Raw genomic sequence first — 19078 nt, forward strand, 5'->3', positions numbered from 1 at the left:
CTGTGTCTATAAATGAATTGTGCAAACTCTTTCCTCCACTTTGGTACCTCGCCAGCTGGTTGCACCCTTGGCGACCGCTTAAGTCCTTTTCAAACAGAGAATACGTAATTTTGCTGGCTTCTTCAAATGTTAAAATGATGGCTCTTTATCATTCAGGACATTTACAGAAACAGAGCGAGTTAATAGTGTTATAATGGCAAGAATGAAGACTTTCTTTGTTTCGCTTTATTTTGCCGTTTAAGTCTTAATGAATGACCATCGTGAGCACGAGGGACGCTTGTTACTGCTCCTTACAGTCAATCCACTGATGCATTTTCACGTCAGTTTCATCATTGTTATTAGAGAGCAAATTCTGCTGCCTGTTTTATTAAGTCCAACATGCATAATCATTGAATGGCAGGATGTTAAGTTGGGACTCTCATTTAATTTCCATTTGCTCACATGCTGTATATATGTATATAAGTGTATCATTGGATAGGCCTTTCCATTTAACAGTTGACATCTATGAAAACTAAACATACAGAGAGGGCGTGCTGGTCTGATTATCACCTTTTGTTATATGAGGGTTTTTTTGAGGGAAAAGCTAGTTTTTGTAGACTGATCTTTACAAGTATATGAAACTGATTTGATGCATAAGAGATGGTGATTGAGGTATTAAATGTATTACCGTGATGTTAGAAGGAGAAACAAGACATACATTTGTCTCAGCCCCGTGCTGTGTTAAGAGTCATGTGGAAATTGCCGTCGTGACTTTTAAGTAAAAATTTGGGCCCTTGTTCAGACATGAGATCATCATGTTAAATTACCATCAGATTAACGTAAAGGGATACATGTCTGAAAGAGCCTACAAACAGTCCTGATTAAGAAAATTGTACAATAATAATAATAATGATAATGATAATAATTATGTTACGGATATGCATGATCCCGTGAGGATGAAGCCAAATGTTTTTTGTCACCCTGACCCTTACTCCAGGTTAGCAGGTCAAAATTTCCTCTTAATATAATTACATGTAATGGAAAGAGTCTATACAGAACAAATCTATACGCACCACTTTGCTGCTCTAATGTATTGTTGTAAAAGGATACCCATGTTTCTATTGAGCACCTACAGCCCAACACACACACACAGATATGCCAGTTGTTACAGAGAAGGTGTCATTGAATACACTGTTCTGCACCAGTCGATTGTGCAATCAACTTCATCTTTTTTGGCTTCTGTTTTATCTCCTGGGTGAACTGCTCTACAGATCTCTATTGGACACTGTGTGTGTCATGTGCTGCCTGACAGACCCAATTCACATATTCTAAACTGGGAACACAATCCATTCTGAATAGAGTTGCCTAATTGATTTACAGATCAATGTCTGCGCTGTTTTTCCTGTGTGTGTGTGTATGTGTGTGTGTAGGTTGAAGTATTTGATGTATGCGTGGGCTGGGCTGTTCTAAAACTGACCAATGAAGGGAATCGATGAAGGTGAGGGTCTGTGATTAGTTCAATTTAATTAGTAGGAGTCTATATTTCCACATGTGCGTGTGCGTGTGTTTGTGCATGTGCTTGTGTAGACTTGGATTATTTCCACCTGGGTTTGAATGAACTGATGAAAGAAGTGACTTCACACACATACATTAACTGAAAGCTGCATCATGGGTAATGTAGGCAACAGGTTTTCACACAAAAGAATAACACATGGAATAAAAAACACGATATCTCTGCTTCTGCTGCATCGATTTTGACCCTTTTTTGAAACTGTCCATCAGTCCGACAGTGTTTAAGGAGTACAGCCCTAAAGTAAAGGAGTAAACAGTTTTAAAACAGTTTTGCTGCTCAGGAAATTGGGCGAGAAGTCAACAATCATCCAAATTACTGAATGGTAAAAGTACTGGGATTAATGGGTGGTTACATGTCACTCACTTTTCTATGAAGAACAGCTAAAATAGTCTGAGTTGGACACACTCTTTTTCACTTTCTGATGTATCATGGGAAAATTCCTGCACTCATATACTGACATTCACACAGCAGGAGTTACCGTAGAAATGATCTTCAGTAAAGATTGCTTGCGTGACAGTTCAGATGGATTTAATAATACCTAACCTTTTGAATATATGTGATTTCGTACTAAAGTCGCGTATCTAGTATCAAAAAATCCTGCGGTTGGTCTTTGCTTTCACAGCAGCCTAAACAAACTGAACTATACGACCAAACACACCACAGTTCATTTGAAACCCAACCAAACAAGTAAAGTGTGAAAGCACCCGCATACACTGTGAATTCTTTATCAAATAGGACGTGATATAACAAAATGTCTTCACAACTTTGTAGTGCTATCAGAATTCCTTAGCTGTCAGCAGAAACACAGCGTCATCTTCCACAAAAGAATGAAGGGATAAATGGGCTGAAGGATTCTATAGATACATTTCTCAAAAGGGATGAATAAGTACGATTGGAAGAAAAAAGTGAGATATGAGGGAGGGAATGTGTAAAAGGAAGGTTAAATGTGAAAAGAAGAAGAATGGAGACAGGTGTGGAGGAATAGAGGCTGATTGCCTGACTGATTTCATGAGTCACTTCTCTGCAGGCGAGAGGCTGGAGAGACAGGTGGCTGAGTGTGTGTGTGTGTGTGTGTGTGTGTGTGTGTGTGTGTGTGTGTGTGTGTCCATGTCTCACTGTGTTGTGTGTGGCAGTAATCTTATTAGTTGTGTGAGTGTGTGTGTCTAAGCGTACAGAGATACTGACCAGACATGATCTTTGATGTTCAAAAGTGCCATCCTGAGAAGGAATATGCTCAGGAGAGGATAAAGGTCACAACACACACACACACACGCACACACACACACATACACACACATACACACACACACTTTTATAGGAAATGTAGTGGTTGATCGACCCAGTTGCAGGTTTATACAGACAAACAGCAGATAAACACACATTTTTGAACAGACAAAAGTGTCATCTATTGCATACTTAACTGTTCATTTTCACTGGGGGTCAGTATTCTTCAAATCTGTAAATTAAATCATGTCATCACAAATTAATAGTAACCAAAGCCTTTTACCATTTCTAAATACCAAATTTAAAGCTCCTATGTGTAGCATTTGAAAATGACAACTTTGGTGCCGTCTAGTGGTAGTGGTAAAAAGACACTATGGCAGACAACAATGAATGTAAATACTCACTCGAGGACAAAATGTTTATTAATCTGCAGCTGAAAATAGTCGCCAACTAATGCGCTATTTACTCCAGTCTGAGTAACATTTGCTGAAAACTACAGTGGCCAGCTGTTGTAGGAAATTACTGAGCCTTTTTAAAAAATGAAACTATATTTTTGTTATCAGTTTTTAAAGAATTATGTCTTCAGTAGGAACCAATGGGCTTTGGGCTGAGAGCCACAGACAGGATAGGAAAGTCAGAAAATATTGAGAGATGCACCAACACGTTGGTTTTTGGACTTTTCATGGAATTTGCTAACATCAAAAATATAGAATTACACCAGCCTTATTCTTAAAGGAATAGGTTGACACTTTGGGAAATGACTGCACTCATGTCTGTTTGCTAAATATGAAGCTAGAACTAATTAGCAATTAGCTTTGCTCAGCATAAAGACATTTAGGGGTTTTTAAGCTAAGCTAACCACCTGCCATCTCTAGCTTCTTACTTAGCATACAGACATGCTAGTCAAAAATGTATCCTCCACAATCCTCTGTTTTTTTCCTCTTTGTTAGGGAATTCCAGCTGATGTTGTATCAACAATAAACCTGGCTAACATGCTTACATGGCTAATGTTAGCTATGATTAAATATTGCCCAATCCTCATAGGTAATGTTATTTTCAAGAGTCTGAATGTTACAGATGGAGACACCCAAAGGTGTAAGTTGGGTGCTTTTTGGTAGCCTTGCTAGCTTGTCTTCTTGTGCTGTAGAATGTAAACAGTGAACTGTAGAAATCAAGTCTCAGCAGCCGCTGATTTGTAAGAAGGGTGTCACTGATGTACAGTGACTGCGAAACCTTGCTGGCATTTTATTTTTACCACTAAAAAATTACTGACTGCACTTGTAAGAAGTCCCACAACTGATAATTACTTGTTATAGAGGCACGCCATCTCTGTTCACACTGATTATACCAATGTATCACAGTTCATTTGACACTGATACACTGACGTTTAACACTTTCTTCAGTATGTCTGGGAAGAGTTTGAACTGTGGTTGGGTGTGTGTTGTTGTTGCTGGTTCGTGTGAACACTATTGATTCCGTGTCATCACACACAGGAAGGGCCAACACAGTATCAATGAGAGAGCATCTGTGAATCAATATTGTGCCCTTGTTGTGCTTTACATCTGGTTTTGACAGGCTGCCATCCTTGTATGTCTCTCTGTGTGTATTATTAATAACTGATCATTATTCATGCAGGTAAACGACTGGCCTATTGAGTCAGATAGTGCAATCAAAACCCATTTAAATGTAATTAGTATTTTTCTTTATGTACACAGGTTGAAACACATGTACTGTTTTTCATTGTTTGTATCTTTTCATGTAAGTTTGAAGCGCTGTTCTTCTCTGTGATGGTATATTGTGGCTTCTGGTGTCTACTTTTATCACATACACCTAAATGCTTATTCAGTCTATTGCATAGTTTGACTTCTGCTGCAAAGATTACAGCTCTTTTCTGGAAGTCAAGGGTTGCCAGTATTGAAACTGAATACTTAAATCACATTGAAATCACAATTTTTATTTATGTAGGCGTCATGTTCTGTATAACAAAATATACAATTCAAAATAAAATATCTTATCTTCATTTTCATGTTTGAAAATGCATAATTACTGCCAATATTAAGATAACAACTCCACTGACAAATAGGTTTCAGTATATTTGATTACATAACTCTTTAATTTTTATTGTCAAATTGACTGACAATGTGCAAGCAGAACTTGAAAATGAAATTGCAAACTGTAATTTGAATTATATCCTTATTTTAGCTCTTTCTAATAGAAATAAAATGCATTGGTTATTTTCATAATGGCAGGATTCTTCCAGCCCTCCTTTGTGAAATCTTTCAAAGTCATGCACTAAAATCCTGTGGCAGGATATAACTGATCATATCTGATTGAATGCACCACGTTGAACACCAGAGAACACCTTGCTACATGTTTCTGGTCAGGGTTGCCTTGTATTAGCAAATTCGTGCATGTACTATTTCCGTTATGTGTTCTAGCCAGCCAAACTCGATTTCCATGAGCCAGGAAGTGAGTGCCTTGCTCCTTTATTGACCATCTCCGTGTATGACAGGTGAAAATTTATGAGTGAAACTGTAATAAACAAAAAACAGAAGAGACTTAGAATGTCTCTTAGTTAGCATAGCAAAGTTACTGTATGATTACAACACAGCTGGACAATAAGTCCTAATGTTCAACAGAATTACAAGCAAATGACTAACATGGTCATAGATTAGCAAGTAATGCTATCGTAAATTAGCATCATTTCAACATCAAAATGAATTGACTTGATGAAAAAACTTACACAATGCACAGCATATCTCTTGCAACATATCAAAATAAAGGTCAATCATGAGTTCAGTACAAACCAATGTGATACTGTGTGTCTATCTGGATAGTCTATTTCAGCATGAATTGTGATCAATTAGCACAAGCAATGTACATTAACCATTTATTACTGAGCTATATCAGAGGGCAGAACAGTGCATGTTTTTCTTGAGTATTGTTTGATTGTCCTTGTCCTGTTTGATTTTAGTGTGGACATAGAGCTCACTGGAAAGCAGTATTGATACTTGGTTGATTATAATTTCAATATAATTATTAAATGATGTCTTTTTAATACTGACATTCCTGGACTTCCATATGTTTCTGATGTTGAGGTGATCAAATATTCCAGTAACATGAACGCTTAAAGAAAGAAAATGGAAGGAAAGGAGAGGACTTTTTGGAGAGTAGGGCACTAAATAAATGCATTACATTTGCTCATTCTATGCATGATGGTGCTTATCCAAGCTTAGTCATTATGGCTCTTTTATGCTGATACTGAAGCTCATTGGTTTCGTTTCACTGGACATAATAGCATATCATCAAACCCGAGTTATGATAACATAGCCAATGGAACGTTGAGTTCTGTACTGAGCACATGACCTGAAACGGAATACTTAAAGAAATAATATAAAATGCAGTGATCTAGTTTTGCAACTCTCTAGAGACATAAAAATGGTACAAAACCAAGCATCCATGACAGGAACGTCACATGCACAGAGGTTGTGGAGGAGTGTACAGTGGGTTTATCAGAGCCTTTTTTTCTTTTTGGCTAAAAACAGCTGTCTGCTGCTGCTGGAAACAAGATTGATAGCAGAGAGACAAGTTGCAGGTAAAACTAAAACACTGAGTTAAAAGATGCTAAAATGCTTCGTAGAGCTGAGGGGAAATGTCTGTCACTATGAGTGACTACTTTGCATGTTGTCATTTAATTTTTATTTAGCCTTTATTTAACCAGGAAAAGTCTCAGTGAGAATCTCTTTTACATGAGTGTCCTGTCATAAACGGACAGCAGCACAATTAACAGGGTTGCAGACAAAAACATAACAATTTACAATGAAAATAAAGAATAAATCACAGAAATGTAAAATATTAAAATATTCATGAGTATTCGTTGAAGACATCAACATCATTCCCAATATGTGGTCAGTTTATCCAAATAACGTCTATTTGGAAAGTTTCTCCGACAACGCAGATGCTGGCTGTGTGGGACATCAGCTCGACCAGAAAAACTGTTGTTTTACTATTAGTGAGTTCTATGACATTTTATGATTTACAGCTATCCTAGGGGCATGTGTGTAACTATTTAGTTGTTACTTCGCGTTATGTTGTAATCTATCTCCGTGATAGAACCGCTTTCTAATCTGTGCAGCTCATTTGTAATTTACTGTTGTCTCTAATGTGTCCATAGCATTTTGATATCTTAGCAGTGCCATAGCACAGATTCACTGTAAACAGTAAGCTTTACGCTATATTCAGTGAGTGATAATAATGGTGGGGTGATTTGAGGTTTGGGGAGAAGGGTGGGGAGGGGGTGATGTGCTTCCCCCTATTTGTTTGGATCAGGTAGCCAATTCTTACACATTGAACCTTTAAATGCATCCAGTGAGACCAGTTCCTGAAGATTCAAGTAGTTTTGCAACTGATTCCAAGCCAAAGGAGCAGCATATTTAAATACCATTTTTCCCAGTTCAGTATGGGCTTTAGGCACAGATAGTGTTAATACAAAAATATTGATAAGAGCAGCTTTAATTCAATTGCAACATTGGTCTGAAAAATTTCAATTAGACATTTCCCTCAACTCCTTCAGCCCTTGAACCTGGCATAACTCAATGAAGAGTGGAGTCCAACAGAGGCTTCCAGGCTTCCTAGCAATGTGATTATTTATTTATGGTGAACCTACTAATGTCTACTTATGATTGCAGTGATGACTTATTCATGGTATAATTCATACACATCCTGGAATCCTGAATACAGTACATCCTGAGCACAGTATTTATTTAAGGTGGGTCAGTTGAATACAGGTTCGTCATAGCCCTAGAGGTACTCTGCTTCCATTAAGAATGTGACAAACAAAGATTATTGTTGTATTTACACATTCATGTGTACAACATTTGTTCCAGTCAATGACATCTGTGCATGTATTTACATGATTGTGTACTTATCCATTTAGTCTGATCCTGTGTGTTTGTTTAATGTTTAATAGTCTTTTGTCCTGAGCCACTTAGCTAAACCAACATTACCATAATGATAAGCCTCTCCCTGTCTCCTCTTTTGCCAGCCTTGTGTTTGTGGGTGTGTGTGTGTGCAACTATGTGTGTATTAATGACCCCCTTGTTAAAGTTTAATGTCTCTGTTCCACTGTTGTCAGGGAGATTTACCACTGAGCCCTATGTGAAATGTTTGCCCCACTGCTCCTAGGATGATGGCAAACACACACAAACACACACAAGGCAGCACATGTTCATCTGCATACACAGAATGCATAATTGGTCATATTTGTGCTGTACTTCGCACATGGCTTACTCCAGCACTGGGTCATGCACAGTGTCATCTCCTCCATGGCTCTTTGTGCTCGCACTAGTCCATTCACAGACTGAAGAAGTGTATTGAAAAAAACATAACATTAATGAATTAATTAATTTTGAAAACATCACGTCCATACTCAAAGCAGATTATATAGTTTGAGGTCTCCTTATCTAATTAACTAATGCATTCTCATAGGATTAGAGCTCCACAGTGAGGATCTGTTCAAATTCAGTCACGACCGATGACATTTTTAACAGAGAAGATATGAACTCTCTATAAAGGAGACATAAGGACACAGGCTAAGAGTACAGTATGTTCATCAGAGCTTTTATTTTGTAAAAACAGCTGCTGCTGATGCTGCTGGAAATGAGAGCAGAATTTGAAAATCAAACAGTGAGCTGAGAGGGGATAAAAGATTGTGTGGAGCTGAAGGGAACTTGAGCGGCACCTTGCATTTCATTTGATCTCTTATTAACATAAAAAATACGGTGCAGTTTTAACGGTTAAGGGACAAATGAAGACACCACAGCCATGTTTGCACAGAGAGGTTAATACTGTAACCCTTGCGTGATCAGTGGCATTACAACATACTGAATGCTGAAAGAGAAAGATGAAGAGATCAGGGTGTTTGAAATGGAAATCGAACTAGATGGAAGCAGGGAATAAACAGCTTGGCATGATGGGTAATCACATCGGACTCTGATTAGAGAACAGGTTAGGCCTTGTACCTTTTCATTTCCTGCATACAGTGCCTCCTTGATGCTACCTCCTGTAATATCCTTTGTAGAGTTACAGCTTCATGTCATGGTGCCACACACACACACACACACACACACACACACACACACACACACACAAACACATACACAATGACATGTTACAAGCAGCCATCCTGCATACGTGCCCTCAGTAACAGTGTGTGCCACCAGCATGAATAATGAACGATAATGTTGTGCTCCTCACTCTTCAATGAATAATATATATATATATCCATTTCTGTCTCTCTCTGTCTCTCTATCTCTTTGTCTGTCCATTTCTTAGAGATACCAAAGAGGGAGATGAGGGAAGACCTGTCTGATGAAGAGTGAATGAAAGGAGGACGGAGTGAAGGAAAAACACAAGAGGGACGAGAGGCAAAGAAGGAGAGAAACGAATCCATCAGGAGAAGACAAAAGGAAACAGGAGGGCGAGAGAGGGGAGGGAGATGTGAGGAGGGAAGCTCCACGGCAGAGGAGAGACGGAGTTGAGGACTGATAGAAACAGGAAGAGCTAGAGGGAGGAGAAACACAAAAAGTCTTGAGAGAGATCAAAAAAAAAAAAAAAAAAAAAAGCTGGAAGCTTCGGAGAGGTAGGAAGGGAAAGCAAGGGACTGGTTAAGGGAGGGAATAAACATCTGAATGGTCTCCACAGCAACGGCCAGCAGGTTACCCCCCCTCCGAAGATGGCCTCCAACTTCAATGACATCGTCAAGCAGGGCTATGTACGCATGCGCAGCCGCAAGCTGGGGGTGAGTGTGTGTGCATGTGTGTACCTTTGTTTTTCCATTGATGACTTATTACATCCATCAGAAATCTTCTCAAATCACTAATCTCATCTTTACACTGTAAAGTTCAACATTGTTAACAGGTCGACTTCTCTCAAATTTAGATTTTTCTTTAAGTAGCTGCAAGTTTCCACCAACTGGGTGAGCTGTGCAGCAGTAATCACACTGTGATGTTGTTTATGCTACATACTGTTTACTGTTCATATACTTTATTAATATGGGTGTAATTTTTTGCTGTACCTTGCTTTTTCATGGAATTTGCTTACATTTGCATATTTAATGAGATATGCCTGAAAACATGCACTTTTCATTTGTATCTCTTCCTGCAGTTTTAAGACTGCTAACATTGATCAACTGTACAGGATTTCAATATAATAACATGTACAGTTTAAAAGTAGTATAAGTTTCATAACTGATAAAAGTCTATGGAGGCCCATTCACCCCCATTATATTTATAACTCGGTCCTGTTTACAGTGCAAATGATTCAAATTTCAAAATGCTCAGTATTGCACACTGGTGAACATAGCTTTGCTAGCTTGTGCTACATTTCACATCCTCTCCTCTGAGAAATTAACAATGTAGTACAAAGTCAAGAGGTTGTGATATGTAACACAACAAGCTAGCAAAGCTCTGTAAACTGAACCAGGTTCCCACACAAGCTCAGTGGCGTCAGCCTTACATAGAATTACTCTCCAGAGACTGAAAACATGATCACTCTTATTAGTCTTTGGAGCTATTTCTAAACAAACTCATGTGCCCAAACAGTGTGGCTCCTTGATGTGTTTTTAATAGTTTTTGGACAATAACGGAGGTCTACAGCACGGAGGAGATATATCAAGCTTTGGATAAAACTTGTAAGAACATCAATTTATTGTTGGTTTGGCTCTGAAAAACATAGAAAATCGCCAGCCATATCCTTTAAGTCAAGTCCAAGACAAGTCTAGATCCAAGCAGTTTTGAGAATGAGTCAAGAGTGTCCAGAATGGCTTAAGACAGGACAAGACTGAGACCACAATGGTGCCCGTTGTGTGACTCAGAATGGTTCAGAGTGGCTTTTATATACTTCCCTTCAAAAGGTAAAAAAAAAATGCTAATGTGTTTCTGTTGTGCAAATTAAAAATGCAAGTTAAACTGCATCAATGTGTCTGTGTCACACACAAAAGACCGAACTACTACTACAACTCTTAAACTGGCAATAAAACTATCTGCATGGCAAGATACTAATGTAAGTGGAAACATATGGGGTTTTTTTTGTAATTTTGGTAAACCAACTCTTTAAGTAAAGATGACAATAATGAGAAGTAGGTTAATGTCGTTATTGTCTTGAAACAAGGCCAGCAGATCAGCAGAAAAACCATTACAAGAAGTAGATTTATGTTAGAGGCAAAAACTACATATGTATGTATGCTACTGAATGACTTCAAGATGTATATTTTGTTTGACCTCTTGTTAAACAGATTGAACATCTCCACCATCCAGTCTATGTACATTGTGCTCCTGCCTGTGGCTCGAGCTGCATGAACTGCATGGGGAATGGTAATTTGAGTGAGTGTGAGTCATATTCAAATAGCGTAGGCAGTGGAATTCAACTTATTTTTTTCTTTTGCATGACTCATAATATGGAAACCAACACAAATCAATTTGAGTCAGGTTCTCACTTCAAATAATGGTCTCCTATCACCGCTCACACAGCCGAATGAATGATGCTGGTTAGCTCTCTGAGGGGACGGATGAAATTCACATTCCAGCATGAACTCAGTGTATAACATATTAAAATACATTTTCTTCTCTTCAAGTTTTAGCTCAGTTAATGGCTTAAATATTGACAACAACATGGCCTATTGGAAAAAAAAAAAATTTTTAATACTTGACCTACACTGACCATTCTGTTTATTCTTAAAGTGTCTTGTGTATGAGTGTGTGTGTATGTGTGTGTAAGAGAAAGAGAAAAACTGTGTGGTGTTTTTTTGCCTACTCTTACTTGCAGATCCAGACCTTATTGCTGAAACAACAAAAAATGAAGGCTGGAAAGCGATTGTTAATGTGCTACATGTGTGTCTGTGTGCATCAGCAACACACAGTCACAGAGTCAACAACGCATACTTGAAAATTGCCTTAAGGATTAGAGTTTGGCTTAATCTTGAAATAAAGCCCACACACTCAGATTTGTAGACATGATAGAAGCATGGCTCCAAGGATAGCAATGTAGGTCAGTCCACCGCTTTGATCCAGACTGAAATATCTTGACAACTATTGGATGGATTGCTATGAAAATCTGGACAGACATTCATGATCCCCAGAGGATGAATCCTATTGACCTTTGTGATCCTGACTTTTTTATTTTTCCTTTAGTGCAGTGAACTACCTCAACATCTACTTGCTGACATACATATCTAAAACCCTTTTTCACACATGCAGTCTATCACTGAAATGTTCAGGAACATTTCCTGCATGGGGTCATGTGTGAATGGGAGCAGGGATTGATATTCAGGGAAATCTGTACCGTTTCCCACCTCAAGACCTAGTAACATTTCAGGGAAAATGCAGGTAGGGCTGTGTTGTGAATGAAAGCAGACGGTCACAAGAATCTGCTTTGACAGTGCTTTTGCAGAAGATTTGTCTTGCAAACTTGTTGAATATTAAATACATTACATGAACATTGGCACCAAACAGCTCCTCGCCCGCCAGTTGTGGGTAACAAACAGAACATCAGCGCTGATTTTTCTCCCAAACCCCAGATTATCATGTGACATGTGAATTTAATCTGTAAAATGTATTTATCTAATGCAGCACAGACTTGGAATTGTATAACAAAGTGAAAGAGGCTGATTTTTTTTTTCTATACTTTTTGAGACTGGATGGCTTTTGGAAATTGTTAAATTCTTTTTTCACAATAAGTGTTTTTAATTAGCCTTTACAATATCATTTAGAAACAAGAGATGCTTTCCTGTATGTTTGTATTCATATTTAACTCAGCCTGCCACAAACAAACCCCCCTTTAGGCTACTTGGTTAATTCCAGCTTGAAAGCTCTGCATAGTATCAGCGGAGCTTGTAGACTGTGGCAGTCGTGCTGAATTGTTGTAAATTGTGGTTGTCATAACAGCAGTGTGAGGTATGAATAAGCATTCTCAGCTCACGCCATAAAACAGTTTGACATTATTGGAATGAATTTGTAAAAGTGATTTATCATCAGTGGTCTTAAGTATAACCCACAAGTAATTAACATAGTGTTGGCTTGTTGTCCTTTTCTATTATTAGTAGATAACTTATTATTGTTGCTGTCCCCCAAAAAACTGACAGCACTGTCAGTCTTTTGCCAACATTTTCTTGTTCAATAATGCTATTAAATTCAATATTGAACAGTAAATTACTGAACTGTCATTCAATTATTGTTCTAGATGGTTACTGCCTTCCTCACTGGTCTGCCTAGACAGACTGTGAGCAGACTACCGCAGCCGGAATCTTAACGAGAAAGACCAAATTCAATCACAGCACACCTGTAGATCTCTCCACTGGTTAGTTTCAGAACAGACTGCAAGATTATACTCCTTTTCTATAAAGTCCTAACCGGCCTTTCTCCACAGTACCTCTCTGACCTATTCATTCAATCTGAACTCTGAGGCTCAGACCTTCTAGTTGTTCTGAGATTCAAAACAAAAATGGTGAAGCAGCTTTTGGTTTCTGTGGCCCCAGCTGCTGGAATACCTCGTCAGATTGTATTAGATGTGCTTCATCATCAAGCGTGTTTAAAAGCAGACTGAGGACCTTCCTGTTTTCCTGTGCATTTGATTAGTTTTTGGTTACTTGGCTATGTTTGCATGTGTATGTATGTACTGTGTGTGTGTGTGTATGCAGTGTGTGTACAGTATGTATTGTACAGTATATGTGTATGATGTACATTACCAGTCAAAAGTTTGAACACACCTTCCCATTGATTTGAATGAGAAAGTGTGTCCATTCTTTTGACTGGTAATGTATACATGTACATATTGCATATGTAAAAGCTTTTTTGTGTGTGTGGGTTCTGGTTTTTTAATGTGAAGCACATTGAATCTCCCCTGGAATTAAATGCACTATATAAATAAAATGAGCTTTGCTTTGCTACTGATAGGTGGGCGGCTTGATGATAAACATAGCACACAAAGCAGATACTTACTGGTAACATCTTGGTTTGGAGTGAACATTAACATATGCATAGGACTGTGAAACTGCCCCCTCAAAAAAAAACTGAATACATGACGCCCTTGGCTGAGACAATGAGAGAAAAGTCACCTTCCAGCTCTGGTTTTAGGCAGCATTGTAGACCATAGCCGGGATCCTTGTTCTTCATAAAGCCTTGGAGGCTTTTGTCTATCCAGCAGTGGGACACTGGGCTGTGCTGGATCCCTGCGCTCTGTGTTAAAGAAGCAGGGCTTTGATATAAAAAGGTCGGACGGCGGAGTCAATGCAGATTATTTCCCAGTTGAGGTTTTGTGAGGGCAGAGCTCTGCTTTCTGAGTCCTCTTCTGTCTCCTTGTACTGTGTGTCCTCTCTCAGCAGGCTTGGGTTGGGCTGTAGAAACTCTCTGGCTGTGATGATGAGAATGACTGTTTTCTGTCCTCCGTCTTAAAGCTGAGAGGCCGGAGGTCTGAGTATATGTCTGCTTTTGTTTGTTTTCCCTTTTTTTTATCTCACAGATTCTCAGTTAGCACTAATTTTATATGAGTTTTGGGAGTATTCAAACTAAACTGATTGGCCCATGAAGAGTGCTACAAAGACAAGAGCATGGAATTGGTATGATTGGCATAGCCAGCATCGTTTTTATTTGTAAATCATTTACACGTATTGACAGTACATTTTGGTCCTCGAGCTGGTAGCCGAATTAACTGGACCAAAACAAATTTGGCTTTTATGGTCTGCCTCTCTCTCTCTCTCTCTCTCTCTCTCTCTCTCTGCTGTTTGCTAATCTTTCCGTGTTTTGTTTTGAACACTAACTGCTCTGGATTTTTGTCCCTGTCTTATTTTTTTTTCCTCACTTTCTCACGCTGCCCCTGTCATTTAATTGCTCTGTGTCTTCTCTTTTCTCTCTGTGGTTTTCTGCCTGGAGCTCTGATTCTTCACATCTCATTCTTCCTTTTCTGCCTCATTATCTGTTTCCTTCCGCCACATTCTTTCTGTGTCATCCATCTCTCTCTCTTTGTCCTTTTTCATTTGCTCTCTTAATCCATCTTCTCCCCTGTGCCAGTATTGCTAGCGGTCTGTCCAGACGTTGTGATGTGTAGCGTGGAGCAGAGATGGTTCGGCACTAGTAGAATGCATCTGCCAATATGACAAGTTAATTCATTCGGTTTTACTTTGGGAAAGTGATGGATAACACTAAAAATGACAGAAGATGATAACTTCTGATGTTTCTTTGTTGATTCTTTAGATTAATACACAAACCCAGCTTCCTAGTTGTAATTCTGAGTCAGAGATATCAGGAGTTTCTGACTACAACATCTCCATGTGGTCAAAAAGAACTACAAAAGATGTCTACCCTTACTGTTACCCCATTAATGCAAAGGAGAAGCTCTTCTATCTGAGCTCCTCACCTGTCTTTAAGGGTGAGCCTAGACATCCTGAAGGAAACTCATGTCAGCCGCTTGTATCAGCAATCTAATTCTTTTGGTCACTACCCAAAGCTCATGACCACAGGTGACAGTTGAAATAATGAGTGACTAGTAAAAAGAGAGTTTTAACTGATGTAGTGCTCAGCTTCATTGTAACAACATCCACAGTGCTGTAATTGTATTACACAGTAATGATTGTGATTCAGCATATTAAAAAGGATTGTACGGTTTCACTTGTTGTCAAAATGCTAAACAGCTAATTTAGGCATAATTTCCATTTTTTCACATTGCTAGCAGTGGGATCTTTAAATAAAAATGTTCCCAAACTTAAGTATTTGAGGTTTTCCTGTTTTTCCCATTTTGCCAACATGGCATGAATGCAGCATGTGTGTAAGGTCAGAACCTTCATCAACAATGTTAAAGCAGAATTCATTTATTTATTTTTTGCCACTTGGGGGCAGAGAATCAAACTGTAAACACAACACTGACATATTATCACCTTATGAAGTTGCATGACAGATGTAAGTGCAATATTCACTCTCCTTTTAGCTCTGTTATCTAGAGAAAAATATGCTAAATGCTCCACTATGTTCACCAGCTAGTTTGTCCGTCTGCTGTTTGCAGATAGGTGTTGCAGGCGTGCTTTGTTTTCTTGAGAGGTTTTTCTCTGAACATAACAGCCTGTTGCTGCTGGAGGTTGATGCTATGACTGAACCAAAACAGTAAACTTGTGGGCTGTTAATATAAAAATACTGGTCGGTGCAGCTTTAAAAATTTCATGAGGAATATCTCTTTCCAGAGATAATGTCCCTGTTACTCTGGTTTCAAGTGTTTCATTGAAACCTTTATCTTCCAGAGAAACTGTTTTTTTTTTCCCAAACATGAATGTGAAAACTGACATTTTGTTTTCTGCAAGGGTAGTCACTGCAAGAGACCCCTTTCACATTGCACATAATTAGATTCACTGTTAATATAAAAATATTGATGAGTGGAGATGCTCAGCAGGTAGGACAGGTTTATTAATCTCAGGGTTGGCAGTTCGATCCTCAGCTCCTCTTGTCCACATGCTGAAATGTCCTTGAGCCACACAATGAACCCAAAATAGCTCCCGATGGTTAGGCCGGTGCCTTGCATTGCTGGCTGGCTGCCATTGGTGTGTGAGTGTGTGTATGTGGATGGATAGCTGAGAGGCATATTGTAAAGCACTTTGGATATATAAATGCAGTCCATTTAGTTTATGTTGGAAAATCAAGTCTGATTTTGCTAGGGTTTTTTTTTTTTAAATTGGTGATGCATTCAAATTTAGTATAGCATTAACATTAAGGCTTAATAAGCCTCAGATTTGATGAAACTTTAGGAGACCCTGGAGGGTGAACATTTTCACTCAGTGAGTTAACACAGTGCTGTGGGAAACCCAGGGGAGAGACAGTGAGAGAGAGAGAGAGAGAGAGAGGAGGGCATGAATACAAAGAGAGGTAAAAACGAGGGTTATCTGAGTTAGTCTCTGCATCCTTAGGGCACAGAGGACTGGCACAGCTGAGGTCCTCCTCAAGGCTCGGTAGATAGACTACCAAAGTCATGCTTAATTTATCTCAACAGGAAAAACAAAGCCAAAGGAAAAAGCCCCAGACATGCCAAGTCCCAGTGCACACTGACTTAAACTAACCTCGGGCGCACTGGTGCACCCTAAGAGCCTTAATGTTTACACATAAAGGTCTGTTTTTCGTTTCCTGCTGTAGTGTTATCACAGTCCTCTGAGTACAATGAACTATTGTATTGATGTGATTTCTATTGATCCGCCTGTGGGTGTGGAACAAGGGTTTCAAACCCCCACATCCTCCATAACCAGTCTTCCACTGATTAAGCATGAAGTCAATGCATTCAAATAGCTGATAGGCACCAAGACTGGAAGCATATGTGAGATGTGTTTGGCCCATCTGTTCACATGCTTAGGTGTGCTTTTTTTGGTATAAGAAAAGAAATGCTTGTGTAGTTTTTTTCCCTCCACATTCTGCAAGTAGCAGTAAAATACACTCTCAATCCTTCAAATGCATCCACACACTGAAGCGTTGGATGCATTCCAGACTTTGAGATTAGCAGGCTAAACACTCCTTACTCTAGACAAGTGTGTATACGAATATGGAGAGAGCTGTACTTAATGCACGACTCTGGCATTCAAGTAGTTCATGGACATCATTTCCAGTAATGGCGCATTCAGGAGAGATTAGAGTACCCTAAAAATGCATCCATACACCAGCCAAGCAAAAATGGTCCACAATATTTCATGTTTCCTACACTTAGCTTTAGCACCCTTTAAAAGACCATACAGGCTGCTCAGCAGATATGTTATGTTTGAAAAAACAAACTGTAAATTATTCATATAGATTAATAGAAGCCAAAACACCTACCTCAGTGCCCTGGAGTGCTGGAAGGATCTCACAGATGGAATTAAATGTGACATCGCCTGAGGCCTGAGCAAACTTAGAGGCGACACATGCGTAGGTGAGAGCTGGTGGATGTAGCTGAGCTAACATGAAGGATGTATCACTTCAGAGACCCGCTCTGATCTCTGCTTATCCGGCACAGATATCTGTAAGACAAGAGGATGAGTTCGGTAATCATAAGTAAGTAAGCATGCTGGAGAGTGTTTCCATTAAAATCACTTTCGCTGTTGGCAAACGCACCAAATAAGTGGGTTGGATTTAAGGGCTGCAGACACATGCGGAAGCTTTGGCTGCAGATACGTACACATACGATTCAGAATCAATTCTTGATTGAAAACTGATTCTTGATTGAATGACTAGAAAAGGGGACATTATTTTCAGCCTCTCTCTCCAGTATACTGTGTGCCAACCATTCACTGGTGTCCTTAATCCACTGAAATACAATATGAAACATAACATAAAAGATAAATGGTCTGCAGCTTTTTCATATTTTAAAAAGTTAACGGTATTAACTGCCTGTATGAGAATCATAAACTTAGGGAGAGGCGGAGTGCTCTGCTGTGTTATTAACGCCTCTCTGCTGTACCGGAAACGTATCGCTGTCCAAGACACTGAGTATGTGCAGGATTTTTGATGTGAAACAGACTGAGCACCGAGTTATTTTCTTCACCTCAGAGTTGGTTTAAGTTGTTTCAGTACTGCTGTGTGTTGGTCAGCCAGCAGACTAATGTCTGCTCTGCTAACGTTAGTCTCTGTGACGGCGTAAAAGGTATTCACAATATACTTCATGTTTGTCTCGCAAAAGTAATTATTTAGTCAATAAATCAAAAATGCTTGCAACCACTGCCTTTTTTGAAGATGAACTGCAAGATAACTCTGGCGTGTGCACATTGTAGACTGTCTGGGTGCTGCACTGCTCTCGTAGTTGAGTTCCACCTTTTTCGTTATGTCAACATCACATGCTGGAATTTTCAAAGGCAGGGAAAACCATGACGTAGTCGTTTGTGTTGTGTATGTATTTGTATTTGTCAAAATGTTGTTGTTTTTAAGCAAATATGTGTAAAGCAGCATTAATTTAGCTTTTTGGCCAATTGAGGGCAAAACAAGCTGTAAACACAACTTTGACATAATATCACCTCATAAAGTTGTTCCAGGAAACGTGTTAGCAAACAGTTGCCTATTTACACATCCAGCACACAAAGCAACATTAACAATTTAAAGAAATAATAATTTAGAGTTGTACTTGTGTTTACCTGTTGAATGTAAGTCTAACATTCCCTCTTTTTGGCTCTGTTTTGGTCTCCACCAACTTCTGAGAAAAATCTGGCCATTTAGCTGCTAAATGCTCCACTATGTTCACCAGCTAGTTGTTGACTTTGTCTGTCTGCTGTTTGGTGCTGAGCATGAAGTATAAAGTAGGTTTATCAAAGTT

General features: G+C 39.0%; 1 protein-coding gene across 4 annotated transcripts in view; it reads left to right on the top strand.

The window, feature by feature from the left end:
* Positions 1-19078, top strand: part of dok4 (docking protein 4) — a 96332-nt gene that overhangs the window by 46701 nt on the left and 30553 nt on the right. For 3 of the 4 annotated variants that reach the window (XM_042408101.1, XM_042408110.1, XM_042408093.1), the window contains one exon: positions 9110-9575. In XM_042408101.1, the coding sequence (XP_042264035.1) occupies positions 9510-9575 (66 nt within the window). In that variant the 5' untranslated portion in view covers positions 9110-9509. Of the gene's footprint in view, positions 1-1457; positions 1478-9109; positions 9576-19078 lie in introns of those variants that run through there. The other variant, XM_042408119.1, reaches the window with a different exon arrangement.

Source organism: Thunnus maccoyii, chromosome 1 (assembly GCF_910596095.1).
Source record: "Thunnus maccoyii chromosome 1, fThuMac1.1, whole genome shotgun sequence".
NCBI classification, from domain to species: Eukaryota; Metazoa; Chordata; class Actinopteri; order Scombriformes; family Scombridae; genus Thunnus; species Thunnus maccoyii.